General features: G+C 44.5%; 2 protein-coding genes across 10 annotated transcripts; both read left to right on the top strand.

The window, feature by feature from the left end:
- Positions 1–961: 961 nt before the first annotated feature.
- On the top strand, positions 962–3,931 carry LOC136525297 (uncharacterized). 2 transcript variants are annotated; one of them, XM_066518310.1, is made up of 5 exons: positions 962–1,162; positions 1,669–1,714; positions 1,809–1,906; positions 2,817–3,133; positions 3,234–3,931. In XM_066518310.1, exons 2-5 carry the CDS (start codon positions 1,706–1,708, stop codon positions 3,710–3,712), a joined length of 903 nt encoding a protein of 300 aa, XP_066374407.1. In that variant the 5' UTR covers positions 962–1,162; positions 1,669–1,705; the 3' UTR covers positions 3,713–3,931. The 2 variants fall into 2 exon arrangements, with proteins under 2 accessions (XP_066374407.1, XP_066374399.1); XM_066518302.1 differs by lacking the exon at positions 962–1,162 and adding an exon at positions 1,169–1,360.
- Positions 3,932–4,632: 701 nt separating this feature from the next.
- Positions 4,633–15,361, top strand: LOC136525257 (uncharacterized). 8 transcript variants are annotated; one of them, XM_066518268.1, is made up of 17 exons: positions 4,634–4,881; positions 5,053–5,177; positions 5,291–5,698; positions 5,779–5,901; positions 6,126–6,267; positions 9,740–9,945; positions 10,832–10,890; positions 10,967–11,061; positions 11,149–11,251; positions 11,363–11,457; positions 11,528–11,590; positions 11,673–11,748; positions 11,853–11,961; positions 12,356–12,468; positions 13,707–13,765; positions 13,845–13,953; positions 14,036–14,619. In XM_066518268.1, the coding sequence occupies exons 3-17, from the start codon at positions 5,308–5,310 to the stop codon at positions 14,168–14,170; spliced, it is 1,878 nt and encodes a 625-aa protein (XP_066374365.1). In that variant the 5' UTR covers positions 4,634–4,881; positions 5,053–5,177; positions 5,291–5,307; the 3' UTR covers positions 14,171–14,619. The 8 variants fall into 8 exon arrangements, 6 of the variants coding, with proteins under 6 accessions (XP_066374370.1, XP_066374365.1, XP_066374385.1 ...); XM_066518288.1 differs by lacking the exon at positions 4,634–4,881 and adding an exon at positions 15,046–15,361 and having other exon boundaries at positions 4,898–5,177; positions 14,036–14,183; XM_066518282.1 differs by lacking the exon at positions 4,634–4,881 and adding an exon at positions 15,049–15,360 and having other exon boundaries at positions 4,898–5,177; positions 14,036–14,183.
- Positions 15,362–16,064: the final 703 nt, after the last annotated feature.

Below are 16,064 nucleotides of genomic sequence, written 5' to 3'. Positions count from 1 at the left end.
GATAATTTGGATGGTTATGTGAGTTCAGGGCGCAGGATGCCTAGTTTTAAAGTTCGATGCGAAAAAACATGCTACATTATTCAAAGAGATAAAGTGGATTTTTTGCAAATAAAAATAATCGAAGATGCCCATCAAGCCCTAGTAGTCTTATCTGCTTAGCTCTAGCTCTTGTGGACCTCCTACGGCCAGTGATCGACCGTCAACCGAAAAGCCCTATCAGGTGATCACCAGTCACCAGCGCAGCGCTCTCTTGAAAGAAATCCATAGGCCATTAAATCCGTTCACCAGTACTGACGTCTTGGAGGTTGATAGAAGCTGATGAACCCATCTTATCCATTTGTCATTGAAACCCCTCGCTCGAAGAATTTTGAATAGACTGTTCCAGTTAACTTTGTCAAAGGCTTTAGCAAAGTCAAGTTTCAGAACAACAGTTGGGTCCTACCTTTTATAACAGCTTTGTACAAGCTCCATCACATATACAGAGTTTTCAGTCATTCATCTCCCTTCAGTTTGATTTAGGGCATGTTTAGTTTCCAAAAATTTTTGCGCAGTATCCATCACATCGAATCTTACGGCACATGCATAGAGTACTAAATGTAGAAAAAAAAACTAATTGTACAGTTGGGTGAGAAATCGCGAGACGAAACTTTCAAACCTAATTAGTCCATAATTAGACACTAATTACCAAATAAAAACGAAACTGCTACAGTAGCCAAATAAAAACGAAACACGCCCTTAGATCGATGGAGATCTCTTTCTACAGTCAGGATTTTTGCAATTAACTTCACACTACATTTTTTGCAGGCAAATTGACCGGAAAGCATCCGTGGCGGTTTCTCTAGTCCCTGTGCCGTCTTTTCTTTCCTGATATAAAACAAAATTCGAGAAAATTATAAAGAAAAAAAAAGAGTGTGATTCTGCGTATGGGCGTGACCACCTCGCTCACAAGTGAAGGCAAGTGACGACGGAAGCGGTTGGTTTCTGCACAGAACAAGCAAACAACACAAACTAAAAATTAGTATTCCTCTTTGCTTATCTCGTCTCCTCAGACCTCTGCACTCCACGCAAGAGATACTTCCGCGCGAGGACGCAAACGCAACCGAGGCGATTCCTTCCCCTTTCATACACCCCGTCCGTCCTCCGTATCTGCATATCCTCTCCGGTAAAGAATCCTCTGCTGCTACAATCCCACACGTCTGCCTCTCGCCAATCGATTCCCTGACGGATCAAATTCTCCTCGCGTTTATTTTCACTCCCTTTGTCTCTGGCCCGGTGGTTACTTTGTTTGGCTCGTTTGGTGGGAACTCTCTGTTTGGTCGGCGGCCATGGCCAAGCGGCGGAGTAGATTTGGTTTGGCTAGGTATATCGGCCGAAATGGTTCCGGGTTCTTGCTTTCCTCAATTCCATCATTCGTTTTGGGCAAAAAAGGGATCTTTTTTCTTTTTGATTGAAGGTTGAGTTTCTGTAGTAGTAGAATTCGGGGAAGTCCAAGCTCTGTCGAATGGGCTTGGTGTAAATTCAGTTGTGCCCGTCTCGACTTCATGTAAAGTTATGAGTGAGGAAGAGAAAAGCAGCAGCAACTTCAGTTACGTAGTTTGTTTCGCTTGTCCTTCCTCGGTTTTGCAATTGCCAACTTATTAGTCGCGTGCTGTTTTCCCCCTTTGCTAGGTTCGGCTGCTTCGGGGGCCAAGCTCGGGCGGAGAAGATGGCAGAGGTGGGCGACGGCGTCTGGCCCCCATGCTCCTTACTGAATCTGGCTGCATCTGAACTGAGTGATGGATGATCTGCATCTGCATGGCTGTGTGCAGGATGGGTACCCGGTGAAGCTGCACATCTACGATCTTAGCCAAGGGATGGCGCGGCAGCTCTCGGCGACGATCCTCGGCAAGGCCATCGAGGCTATTTGGTAAGCATCCCTGGTTCTATTTCCTCTTCCTTATGATACGCAAGGCTTGCTTTTGATAGAGGACTTGTGTTGCAAGAGACTGCTTTTTTCTGTCTGTAATTTTACAAAAGAAGGAAAGAAAGATAGATAGATGAAATGTACGCAGCTCTCCTTCATCATGAAAAAAAAAGTCGCATCGACTCCTGGTGGCGCTATGTTTACCTTTTGCTTAGTTATCTAGATGTGGGACCTACCGATTTGCATTAATATTGCTGATGTTGATTTCGTAGTAGCTACATCTGTAATATCAGCCATGTCCCTGATACATGTTTGTCTCTAGTAAACATAGTAGTTCTTCCCCTTCACTAATAGTTACCTCTACAAAATGAGCAAATCATCAAAACATTGTGGGGGTGCCCTTTTAGGAATTCTACTGGTACAGATTATACATGCAAACATGATGGCCCTGTTCGCTTGAACTTATCGTACCGTTTCAGCGAAATAACAGTGTTTTTCTCTTACAATAAATCAACATCAGCATCGGCCGTTTTTCTAGCCAGCGCGATGGCTTCATGGTTTTGCTTCTAGTGCAAGACTTCGCATTTACCTTGTTGCCCATGAAGAGAGATAAGACATCAAGTTTGCTGCACTCCTGCTGTTTATTTGCAGTTGATCCTGGTTGACCAATTTGGCACAGTTGTAGTCTCATTCGCATTTTATATTCCCATGACTGTAGTTCATGTCTTTTCGAGTCCAAACTCCACTGAACATATGGTTATATTATATCACCAGAACAAACACAGGAAGACCCATGTAGATTCAGTACTACAAAGAAATCACGAATTGCATAAAATGCCGTTAAGCTGCTCTTCTGTTCGCTTTATAGAAGCGTTGTGGATGACGGAGTAAGCATGTTCTTGGGCTATCTCAGGCACACCGGTGTGGTCGTCTACGGGCGGGAGTACTACTTTGGCGGCGGCATCCAGCAAGGCCAGCCCGGCCGGACGCCCTACGGCACCCCCATCCGTGTGGAGGACCTGGGCGTGACCCACGTCCCCAGGGAGGTGTTCGAGGAGTTCCTCCGGGAGATCGGCCCGCGCTACACCCCTGCCACCTACAAACTCCTCAGCCACAACTGCAACAACTTCAGCAACGAGGTCACGCAGTTCCTCGCTGGCGCCGCCATCCCCAGCTACATCCTCGAGCTGCCGAACCAAGTGATGAACAGCCCGGTCGGCGCGCTGATATGTAAGGGCTGATTTTTTATTTTTTATTTTTTTATTTTTATTTTTTAGAATTTTGCATCAGGTTGCCACACAATTGACGGTTCACTGTTTTGCTCTTGCAGTGCCCATGATCCAGGGGCTGGAGACGAGCTTGGGAGCTGGGGCTGTGCCGCAACCGCCGCAATTCAGTCCGGCTCCTGCCCCGGTTGGCGCCACCACCGTGACTCGGCCGCTGACGAATGACGTGGTGCCAAGATCGACGACGACTGCTGCTGATAAACCGGAGGCTGCCAAGACAGCGGACAGTGGCAGTGCCAATGACAGCACCGCCGTTCCACCGGCAGTGCAGCCCGCAGCAGCACCGGCGGCAGCCGCCGCTGAGGTGAGCAGCGCGGCTCCTACGGTTTCAACCAAGTTGGCGGCGCCTCCTCCAGACCCCCTTGCGGCGGCGAAGAGCCGGGTGCAGGAGGAGATAAAGCGCGAGTTCGCGGCCATCATGGCGGCCGGCACGGCGCGTGCCGGCGAGGCCGCCGCGCTGGCCACGCGCAGGGTCATGGAGCGGCACGGCCTGCAGCGCGCCGCTGCCGCGCAGCGAGGGTAGGCCGTAGGCATAGGTAGCACGCTGGGGCGGTGGCTGTCATGAGCCTACGGCGTGGACCGTAACAGTGGCGTCCGTCGTGTAACTGTTATCGCCCGTTCCGTTACGCTTGTTAAATTAAATTTGTGGATGGTCAGTCAGGCAGTGTTGGCCTCAGATTCTCGAGGTAGTCTGCAAATCTGCTGATGAAACAGCTGATGGCAAATAGGAGTATTATCCAAATATCATGTAATCATCGAAGCATCATAATCACTGTAGTACCAACAGCTTTACAGGCGCTTAACTGATTAATTTAGCAAAATCCATCACAGCACAAAACAAAATATGTACAAACTATACAAACCAGTATAACAAGTAGAATTCCACAACTACCAAAGTCGTACACCAGTACTACATTAGCATCGCTCACAAAAGGTTGACTGCAGAGGAACGGGGAGAACAAAACAAAAGGATAGGATTGAGAAAGGGACGACGCGTCCAGCGGCTGGCGCGCCATCTAGGTTCACCTCCCGGCCCACGTGGCGAGCTGCGTGGGGTTGACCACCCCAGCCACGCGGGCCATGCCGCGCTGCACCAGCACGGCCACGGCCTCGTACCGCGAGCGCGAGGTCCCGCCCGCCTCCGGCCAGGGCCCGTGTCCTGGGTCCGCGCCGCTCGCCGAGGACCGTGCCGGACGAGAGGGAACTCGTGCGCGAGGAGCCCCGCCAGGAGCCTGTTGCCGCCGGCAGCCGGATCTGGTGGGCCCGCTGCCGGAGCCGCCGCGTCCCTGTCCTTCCGCTTCCTCACGGGCCCAGTCGCTGGAGAGGCCTCCATGTCACTGGTGAGAGTGAGAGACTGCGGATATTTGTGTCAGAGACTCAGAGTCAGACGAGGAAATTGGCAATCTTGGAGATGCCGGATGGGGTTCGGGAAACTTTGGTTCATGCTATAGACTCCACGCTAGCAGGAAAAGGAAGGGACGAAACAGCCCATAAGGGCCCAGCATTTTACAGGCCCGAAAGGCCCAACAAGGACGCCGGTCAGCAGCCGTGCCTTTTCTTCTTCTGTTACCCAGCTTGCGCTCTCTCGGCGACGGCTACACCAGGTGCTCAGTTCTTCGGCCAGGTCGCTGCTGCCCTCCGCCAGGTGTCCAGGTCTTCTTCGGGCCCTTCGCCGGCGACGAGCACCACCAGGTACGCCCACCCCTTCCCTTCCTGCTGTGCGAAACCAAGCACCCAAACCCTAACTTACTATTTGTATTCGGATCTGATCTAACTACAAGTGTATATGCATGTATGATGCCTACGATCTTCGATTGTTTCGCAAAAAATTATCGGGTGGACATGCCCCTGCCCTGGGAGAAGTGCTGGGAAATGCGAATTTTTGATGACATTGTTTCGAAATGAAATCCTTCAGTGGTAGGAACTAGGAAGTGAAGCTGAAGTTAACTAATTAACTGAAACTTGTTTGGGATCTCAATTGTCACTGGGTACGAGACACATTTTTGTTTCATGACGTCACACTATCACTCGTGCGTTTTTCCTCTTTCAGCTATCGTCTATAGTTGGTCTGCTTATAACTTTTCATTTTTAACACTTTCAGTAACACACTGGACTACGATGGAGAATATGCGTTATGCTGAGGAGCTCGTGAGGGAGTTTCTAGTTTTCAGGGGTTTCACAAGTACGCTGCAAGCGTATGAGTCAGAGTTGTCTACTGAGATTGGCAGGAACTTTCAAGCAGATAAGATCGTGGATTTGGTGTTCTCAGAGTATATACCGAAGTACCAACTGGACAGGTTGGTCGGCCTGTTTGCCTTTTTCAAGCAGTGTTTCATGTCACCTGGGGACACAGAGCTGTTCTCAACCCTTGTTAAGTTGGAGCTGTCAGCATTAAGGTACTATGTTATTAATGCTTTGAAATCTGGAAGACAAGACAAAGTAATTGAATTCTTTGGTGAAAATGGCAATTATCTAATGCAAAAGCGTGGAGATTGGCTGGCATGGTTTGGTGCGTGTTCTTTGCCTTATTTTTCCTACATTCCTTATGCATTATTCTCATGCTTTGTCAATCTCAATAACATTATGCAGCTATTCCATATATTAAGAACCCAAGCTTGGATCCGCAGTTCCGTGTATATTTCTCCAAAGAGTGGCTGGATACTTTGGTTCTCTCATTTAGGAATTTTTTGAGCGGGATATTCAATGATACTCATATCCTTCCATAGTATATTCTTTGTTGTATCTCTAGTGGGATGTTTTCTAACATGTTACAATATCTTCTTTCCTATTGACTGATTTATAATCTTATCCCCTCCCTAGCTGATCATCACTGTGATAGAACTCAATGTTTGTGAATGCTATTGTTTCTATTAAAATTTTACTTTGCCGTACATATTGTTATTTGCTGCTACACTGTTTGTCCTTAACTTTTCCACGGATCCCAGCTCTTATGAGAATTAGTAGTGAAAAGAATACCATCAAATCCCTCAAGAATGACATAAAGCAACTGAACAATAAATTGGCAGAGCTACAAGCGTCCTTAGAGGCGAAGGAAGATGAAATCTCTCAGTTGAGGAGGTAAAGTTATTCGTTATTCTCTCATCTCTCTTGCATGCAAAGTTAATTTTTTGCCTATTACAACAACAACAACAACAACAACAACAATAAAGCCTTTAAGTCCCAAACAAGTTAGGGTAGGCTAGAGTTGAAACCCAGCAGAAGCAATCAAGGTTCAGCCACGTGAATAGCTGTCTTCCAAGCACTCCTATCTAAGGCTAAGTCTTTGGGTATATTCCATCCTTTCAAGTCTCCTTTTATTGCCTCTACCCAAGTCAACTTCAGTCTTCCTCTGCCTCTGTTCATGTTACTATCCTGGCTTAGGATTCCACTACGCACCGGTGCCTCTGGAGGTCTCCGTTGGACATGTCCAAACCATCTCAACCGGTGTTGGAGAAGCTTTTTTTTCAATTGGTGCTACCCCTAATCTATCACGTATATCATCGTTCCGAACTCGATCCCTTCTTGTATGACCGCAAATCCAACGCAACATACGCATTTCCACGACACTTATCTGTTGAACATGTCGTCTTTTCGTAGGCCAACATTCTGCACCATACAACATAGCAGGTCTAATCGCCGTCTCTAACATCTTCATCAATATCCCCGTCTCTCTGTAGCATAGATCCTAAATATCGAAAGATATCCTTCCTAGGCACTACTTGACCTTCCAAACTAATATCTTCCTCCTCCCGAATAGTAGTGCCGAAGTCACATCTCATATACTTAGTTTTAGTACTGAGTCTAAAACCTTTGGCCTCCAAAGTCTTCCGCCATAACTCCAGTTTCTGATTCACTTCTGTTCGGCTTTCATCAACTAACACTACATCGTCTGTGAAAAACATACACCAAGGGATGTCCCCTTGTATGTCCCTTGTGACCTCATCCATCACTAAGGCAAACAAATAAGGGCTCAAAGCTGACCCTTGATGTAGTCCTATCCTAATCGGGAAGTCATCCGTGTCTCCATCACTTGTTCTAACTCTAGTCACAACATTGTTGTACATGTCCTTAATGAGCCTGACGTACTTCGTTGGGACTTTATGTTTGTCCAAAGCCCACCACATAACATTTCTTGGTATTTTATCATAAGCCTTCTCCAACTCAATAAAAACCATGTGTAGGTCCTTCTTCTTCTCCCTATTCCGCTCCATAACTTGTCTTATTAAGAAAATGGCTTCCATGGTTGACCTTCCGGGCATGAAACCAAATTGGTTCATAGAGACCTGCGTTATTGCTCTCAATCGATGCTCGATAACTCTCTCCCATAGCTTCATAGTATGACTCATCAACTTAATTCCCTGATAATTAGTACAACTTTGAATATCCCCTTTATTCTTGTAGATCGGTACGAATATACTTCTCCTCCACTCATCAGACATTTTGTTCGATCGAAAAATAGGGTTGAACAGCTTGGTTAGCCATACTATAGCTATGTTCCCGAGGCATCTTCACACCTCGATTGGGATACCATCTGGTCCCATCGCCTTACCTCCTTTCATCCTTTTCAACGCCTCTCTGACCTCAGATTCTTGGATTCTCCGCACAAAGCGCCTATTGGTGTCATCAAAAGAGTCATCCAACTGAAAGGTTGTGTCCGTATTCTTACCATTGAACAATTTGTCAAAATACTCTTGCCATCGATGTCGGATCTCATCCTCCTTCACCAAGAGATGCTCCCTTTCATCCTTAATGCACTTAACTTGGTTGAAGTCCCTTGTCTTTCTCTCACGAACCCTAGTCATTCTATAAATGTCCTTATCTCCTTCCTTCGTACTCAAACGTTGGTAAAGATCCTCGTACGCTCTACCCTTTACCACACTTACAGCTCACTTTGCAGTCTTCTTTGTCACCTTGTACTTCTCTATGTTGTTCACACTCCTGTCATGGTACAAGCGTCTATAGCACTCTTTCTTCTCCTTAATAGCCCTTTGGACTTCCTCGTTCCACCACCAAGTATCTTTAGCCTCGCCTCCACTTCCTTTGGTTACTCCACACATCTCTGAGGCCACCTTCCAAATGTTGGTTGCCATCTTCTCCCACATGTTGTTTATGTCCTCTTCTTCCTTCCAAGAGCCCTCTTTGATAACCCTTTCCCTAAATACCTCTGACGTCTCCCCTTTCAGTTTCCACCATTTTGTTCTTTCAATCTTAGCTTGTTTATCTCTACGGGCACACACCTGAAAACGAAAGTCTGCCACCAGAAGCTTATGTTGAGAAACAACATACTTCCCTGGTATCACCTTGCAACCCAAACATGCTCGTTTGTCTTTTCTTCTTGTGAGGACACAAGTCAGGCTAGAGTGTTGTCCGCTACTGAAGGTCACTAGATGAGATTCTCTTTTTCTAAAGAAAGTGTTAGCTATCATCAAGTCAAAAGCTACTGCGAAGTCTAGAATTTTCTCCCCCTCCTGATTCCTACTACCATACCCAAAACCTCCATGAACTGCTTCGAAACCTGCGCTTGTAGTACCTACATGCCCATTAAGATCTCTTCCTATAAAAAGCTTCTCACTATTGGGTACAGCTCTAATCAAGCCATCTAAGTCTTCCCAGAACTGTCTCTTAGCACTCTCGTCGAGGCCTATTTGGGGGGCATACGCACTAATTACGTTCAAGACCATATCACCAATGACAAGCTTGACTAAGATAATCCTATCTCCTTGCCTTCTCACTCCCACCACACTATTCTTGAGGCTCTTATCAATCAAAACTCCTACTCCATTTCTATTCGCAACTGTCCCTGTGTACCAAAGCTTGAAACCTGTATTGTCCACCTCCTTCGCCTTCTGACCCTTCCATTTAGTCTCTTGAACGCATAATATATTTACACGCCTCCTAGTCGCGGTATCAACTAATTCTCTTAACTTACCTGTAAGCGACCCTACATTCCAACTGCTTAAATAGATCCTAGTTGGTTCGACTAGCTTCCTTACCCTTCGCACCCGTCAAATCAGATGTGAAGACCCTTGCTCATTTTTCACTACACCCGGGCGTTGATGTAGCGCGCCGCTAAGGATGCGACGACCCGATCCTTGATCACTTGACACCGTGCCCAGATCGCGACACGGCGCGTCACAGGGGTGACGACCCGGCCCTTGCTCATTTAACACCATACCCGGGTTCCAATATGGCGCGTCGCTAAGAGGGTTACGCCCCAACGATTTTCTTTCGGGTTTCATCTCCATTAGAATGGCTAGATTTAACGTTGGCTCGCCACGCCTAACACAACCCTCCTCCTTTACCAGGGCTTGGGACCTGCTATGTTGAGACAACATAGGCGTTCCACAAATTAACAGTTAGTTTATTAGGTTCCATTTCGTTAACTGAATTATATTCATAAAGTATTCTAACATTAACTTTCCTATAGGTCTCTGTCTGCTATTAATGTTAAGCTTGGTTAGATTGTGAGTGCTAACTTCTAACCTCATCGCATGTACACAAACAAACGCATGCATGCATCCTTAAAACATGTCTCACCTTATAAATGCAGGAACTATAATAGTGCTGGTTATGGAAACAAGAATGTAGTTGGTACTAGCACAGCTGGTTCCCCTCATGAAGAGATATCAGAAAACTATGAAGAATCCTCGGCCTCAAGTAGCATGATACAGGGTTTTGATTCTCGGTCCTCAAGTTCAGTGAAATCTTATACAAGAGGTGGGAAATTCCATGAATCTTCTGAGATCAGCCATACAGGTTGGTACTTACTTTTTTCATGGCTATTGTATCAGTATTTACCACATTTTTGTGCAGGGTACCTAGTAAGATAGAGTCTGATTGGTTCCTCGCATTGGTATTGCACTGCATTAGAGGTTATGCAGCATACCCTTAACCTTAACCTGGATAAGGTTATGCAATTTGCTGTTTGGTTTGGCTGGATAAAGCTGTACAATATCACACTTGTAATTGGTTTCCTGCGTAAGTGGCCATACTAGGCCTTGGGCTGCAGAGCCGGTGTGGGAGGGAGGGGTGCATAGGCGCATAGCAGGATATGCAGGATTCGGCCGAATTGTGTGGTGCAGGCTGAACTTGCTTTGAGGATAGTGCTAGCCTGCATATGGGCTTATGCAGGTAACCAAACATGGACTAATTGGACTATGGCGGCCTTTATAAGGGGTTGTTCAGGCAACCAATTACACCCATAGTTGTGCTTTTACCTTCACCTGTTCATCACCATGCATACTAAGAGCATCTACAGTGATGAGTGGAATCATCGCCACCACGTAGGACCATGAAGAGTCAGCAAAATAACGTTTATTGTTGAACTGATCTTAACTGCAAGTATGGGTCCACAATAGCATTAAACAAATGGACAAAATCATCCTTTGCCTCCTCATGGCTACAGATAATGAGCCTGCGAAAAAAATATTCAGTACCCTTTGCATCCACTCCTCCAGTGGCTTGATTTGGGTTGGTTTTCTGGGCCACTGGAGATGGCCTAATGCTACCGTAGTTTAGATTGTTTTAATGTGTGAACCAATATATTTTCCTATTTGATATTCTTCAATTTTTTCTTCTGTTGTGCTTACTGTATGTATGGTACATGTTCTCCATATCTTTGGTACCCTCTCTTTTGCTGCAGAGGATGAGCAGGTTTTGGTGACTGAGGAAGATTTTCCTGAAGTAAAAGTGGATTTCCAGGTAAGCTACAGTTTGTTCCACTATTATATTATCCCTTTTTGCAGTCACCTGTATGACTGATTAGACTTGCTAACAGGAAACATTTTTAGGCCATAACAGTTCAATTAGCCGATGTCGATTTTCTGCATCTGGGTCAAATATTGCTAGTTCATCAATCGATGGTACAGTTAGGTAATTTTGCTATATTTGAGTAACTTCACATTGGCTACCTAACTCAAGGTTCTGGATTTTGACCCGTTGATCTTATTCTTTCGAAAGGATTTGGACATATGATTCATCAACACCATCATCCAGAAATGCTACTATATACTGTGGGTCTGAAGTCAGTGCACTTTCTTGGGAATGCAGATCTGACAGATTGGTATGTCTATATTGGATTGTATGGCACTAGTATCTTTCTGTTACTCTAAATTTGGTTAAAGTAAACTTGTTTAAGACTTTTGTTTTTGTCACCCATTTCTCTTGACCATAGCTGCTCATAGGCACAGCTAATGGAGGAATTAAAGCTTGGAATGCTGATGCAAAGAGAGTTGTTTGCGACCTGAGTACATCTAGAGACTTTCCAAGGTTATAATCTATAGTCTGCTGGTTCCTTGCTGAGAATGTTTAGCTAACAAAGCTTTTCTATTTCTTGCAGCATCTTAGATTTGAAATGCAGCCCTGTTGAACCTGTGTTTGTCTCTGCAGCTGCATCAAGACGGTATTGTTTAGATTTCATACTTCATGTACTTGATAAGAAGTCCATAACTATAGTGGCATTGTTTTATTATACTTATTTTCAGGCATGGATCAACTACATTTGAGAGAACAGGCTTTGCCAACTTGACCGTGTGGCATATGAAAACATGGAAGCCATTGGTAAGTTCATTTGCTTTCATCCTCTTCTCTTGAACTTATATGTGGATTTTGTAGCCAGTATCTTTTCTAAAGTTTTTTTTTCCTTTTTTTCTTCTATTGTGAAGACTGTCCTCCCTCTTGGTGAGGATCCACCTGCTATTACTTCTCTTTGCTTCAATCACAACGGAAAAATTTTGGCAGCTTCTGCTACAGATGGAATGATTCACATGTTTGGTATCCTTTTGTTATGATATTCTTTTACCATCCCTATCAAGTCTGTCGTTTCTTCCTAATTGATGCAGAGTTCTACTTATTTTGTACTGGTATTTTGTTCTTAAGACATACTTACATCTTGTTATTGTTGATCCACTATCCAGCTGCACTAGTCTGACCTCAACCAGAATTGAAAATGCTTAGCTAGTTAGAAATCATAAATACTGAAGGCCAGTTTACCAATGAGAGTTTATTGGTGGATGGTCTTGGAACTTTGCTCAACCGATACTAGAACCTGCTTCTGTTTTGTTTGCCTGAGATCCCCCCCCCCCCCCCCCCCCCCCCCCCCCACACACACACCACACACACTCCCAGGTGATTATTTGTGGCTGACATCTTCCTTGACTGCAAGTAGACATGTCTGCTGGTCTTCAAATTACAGGATGGCCTGCCCATGATTCCCCTGTGAGCTCAGTTCTTTTTGGGCCAGCAGAAACTAGCATCTTCAGTTTAGGCTCAGATGGAAAGGTATACAGCATTTCACCTTTTCCCTTTTAGTTCATTGATGCAACTAGCCATATGGATGTACTCCTGTCCCAAAAAAACGTGATGTTGTGGGAGTGAAAATCTGTCCCAAAAAACTTGACACTCTGATTCTAGTACACGCTTTTGGGCCCACTGAAAAATTCCGTCGACTCCTGCATGCGCCAAATTAAAAAATTGATATGCGCTACTTTTGGTTGCCTCCCATGGATCTCTGCATGATTGCATGGAACGCAATTTAATCAGGAAACTTAACCATGAGGTATCCTCCTTTTAAGGAAATCATCTGTAACAAAATAGGAGTACTAGGGTCATTTCTCTCCTCTACTAATTTGTCTGAAAAATCCCAAAACACATGTTTTTTTGGGATCAAGGAGTAATAAAAAAGATGGCAGTGAGGTATTTGGTATCCTAAATGAATTGCATGGTGTGATCCATAGCAAATGGTTGTGTACCCCTTCAATGCCCCTTCAGAGTGTGATTTTCCTAGTGTTGTAAGTCTTATGGTGTCTTAACTTCTCTACCCTTCAACTCGCTATCCGTTTGAACTATCATGCTCATGGCAACAATATCAACAAAATACTATCTTTGTTTCATGTATCTTGACTGCTGGAAGCCTGGAATAAAACAACAGTAACGAATAGGTACTCTACACCAACTATCAACAGGTACTAGTGGAATAACATGAAGATGACAAAAGCATTTGCCCTGTATTACGAGGATAAAGTAAGAAACCAAAAATACTACTGAAACTAAATTAAAATATTATTATAAATACATTGAAGGGTTCTAATTGAACTAGTCAGAAGCTCTTGGGGCTTTGTAAATAGATGTAGATCTGGTCACTGGGAACACGATGGTTCAACGGATCGTGGATGATGCTCAATTCACCACACATACAGTTGAATCTGAATATGCTCTTTTATTTGGAGTTTGCTGACACATCTTTTCTTTTCTCATGGCGGGGACTTGGGCTTCTGAGGCCCTACTAAGTATTATGTATCGTCTGCACATCAGATTATAGTTCCCTGGGTCCTCATGGTCAGATAATCTTGTTAGTATACTCCAGTTATCAGCTATAAAGAAAATTAAAGTTGCGACATGTTTTATATTATTATATCTTTTCCTCTGTACTAATGTGGATTCTTTTATACAAATATTTAATTTAATAATGTTCCATTAATTTGCATGATCTCATCCGATGTCAACTATATTGACTTTAGATATTTGAATGGAGCTTGCACAATCAAGGTCAGATTTTTTGGTCAAGAGATTGCAGCAGGTGAGAACACCCTACATTTGGTTATCATTTGTGAATTGTTATGAAAGTTGCTCATTTCTCCTTGTGCTTCTATTACCAGATTTTGCAATCCGGAGAGCTTTAAAACACGAATGCATGAAATAGCATTGGATTCAAATGGCAAGAGGCTGCTGGTTACCTCCGGTTTGGTCCGGGCCCCAATATATCAGGTTTCCATCAATATCTGATTGCACCACTTAATTTTTTTTTTGCAGAAATGGGTTCCAATGATTCATCTGCATATCCCTTCAGGTACAAGGCCATGAAAGTGGATTGAGGACACTACCGCACAGTTCATCTATCACAAGTGTGGATTGGCATCCAACACTGCCAATGTACATCACTGGGTCTGCAGACCACTCTGTCCGCGTCACATCTATTTTATGATCTATAAAACAAGGTACTGGCAACAATCTTTCTCATTGATCCTTATTGACAGTCTTATCCATGCGTGAGGCTCGGTGTCATGATATTTTGTCGCATGGAAGATGAGCTGTGTTTTTGTTTTGTAGCTGCGCTGTATGTCTAGTTCTATACCCTTTGGTGGGTTGTTCCAACATTTTTGTTGTTGTATAAATAGGCCTAGAATTAGAATTATGTGATCATTTGTACACACTAGGAAGACTGAACTGTTACAGGCCTCTTCCAAAAGCATGTGAAAGATGACTTCATGATTTCAGTCTCGTAGTGGCTGTTGTCATGCTGTAACATCGAGGCCTTTCATGTTTCTCGGAAACCATGTTTTGCACGATGTGTTACAACTTGAGGTTGAAATTTACTGTACCAATGAACATCGTTTGCCACTTGTATTGAATTTGTATTCCATGTTTGAAGCATATCTACATCTATTGAGCACGCATTTGGCCAGGTTGTCGTTTCTTATCTGTACATTTTTGTTCGTTGCGTATAAGTAGGTCATGTGCAATCATGCGACCAAGTGTGTGACGGTGTCCCATTCTGCCTGACTTGATCAGTTTTTGATTGAGATCGCTGTCTGTTCGACCAGCAGTCCTCACTGCCCATGTCCTTTAGTTGAAATAGGCGGTTGTTGTGACAAATGCTATGGGTGCAACACCATACGTACCAAGGTTTGGTAATATCTCCACTGTCCTGATTTTTCAAGAACATGGCCACAAATGATAGAAAAATTAACAAAGTCCATAACTCGATATAAAAGAAGTAGCAGTATATATAAGACATCTTTGTGATTGCATCTTGAATAACAAGTGCAGTGGTTGACTTAGCCTTCTTTTTCGGATCAGCAGCTACACCAGGCCATTCTCCTGCAGGAGCACTAGGCGTAACAACCAGGGGCTTGGCCATTGGTGCCATGGCCACCAGGAGGCACTGCAGCGCGGCCCGGTGCCTGGCCACTGGCCGGCCGAGGCAGGAGAGGGCCAGCCAGCGTAGGAGGTCGGCGCAGAGAAGAAAAAGTTCTTTTTTCTCGCGGCGTCCGTACGGGAGTTGAAGAGAGGGGAACCGGTCATTAGAGAGTGGCAAATGTGAGTAATTATTCCTCAACTCCGTGTGGGAGTATAAAACTCCAAAAACTAGAATACTGTTTGAGGTGCTCCAGAAAAAAAAAAGGTGGAATTGGCCCCTAGCTTTACATTTTTCTTGGAGCAGAGTTCCAAGAACTGGAGGTGTTTGGGAACGCGAAGCTGAAAAAAACAGGAGCGGAACCTCCCCCAATTCATTATACTCCTGGTCCCTTGGAATATAGGATGGCACAGTTGGATTGCCATTAAAATAGATGAAATCCATTGTATTGCCGTTAACATAGATGAATTTATTTTTCCCATATCCTTATCCGTGGGTGAAATTTATTCGTCTCTCAAAATCTCACAATAGGAGCGACTTTAAATGCATATACAGCAGAGCCTATCTGTGTCCCAGTATTACTTCTGATCCAAGGACGCCTAGCTGTATCCTTGTAAATGGCACGGGGCAATTTGCGGAACCGGATTCTCTAACCAAAGTTAAAGAGAGACGTGCAATCAGACCCATCTGTGCCCCGAGTCTCTCTTGTGATCCGCAATTTGCTAGGGCTTCATTGACTTGTGAATCGCACTTCTCTCATGCTTTTCCCCATAGGCCATAGGATTGATTGTAGTGTGCTGGCATGGGAGGCGTCTTAATGAGTCTCAGCAACAGCATTTAGATTTACCAACCGCCAACAGATTTCTGAAACAGTTGATAGCGATTTGGACTGGCTCCAAAATTCAACAAAATTTAAGTTGTCCTCTACTGGTTACTCCAATAATTTGATCATCATGATCAT

Source organism: Miscanthus floridulus, chromosome 2 (genome assembly GCF_019320115.1).
Source record: "Miscanthus floridulus cultivar M001 chromosome 2, ASM1932011v1, whole genome shotgun sequence".
NCBI lineage: Eukaryota > Viridiplantae > Streptophyta > Magnoliopsida > Poales > Poaceae > Miscanthus > Miscanthus floridulus.
This window is presented reverse-complemented; position numbering and strand designations above follow the sequence as displayed.

Coding starts and splice junctions, on each gene's coding strand:
- LOC136525297 (XM_066518302.1), top strand. CDS start 1,326: ATGGCCAAGCGGCGGAGTAGATTTGGTTTGGCTAG. Junction 1,715..1,808: donor GGGCGGAGAAGATGGCAGAG/GTGGGCGACGGC, acceptor GGCTGTGTGCAG/GATGGGTACCCGGTGAAGCT. Junction 3,134..3,233: donor CCCGGTCGGCGCGCTGATAT/GTAAGGGCTGAT, acceptor TTGCTCTTGCAG/TGCCCATGATCCAGGGGCTG.
- LOC136525257 (XM_066518288.1), top strand. CDS start 5,308: ATGGAGAATATGCGTTATGCTGAGGAGCTCGTGAGGGAGTTTCTAGTT. Junction 11,749..11,852: donor TGAAAACATGGAAGCCATTG/GTAAGTTCATTT, acceptor TCTATTGTGAAG/ACTGTCCTCCCTCTTGGTGA. Junction 12,469..13,706: donor GTTTAGGCTCAGATGGAAAG/GTATACAGCATT, acceptor TATTGACTTTAG/ATATTTGAATGGAGCTTGCA.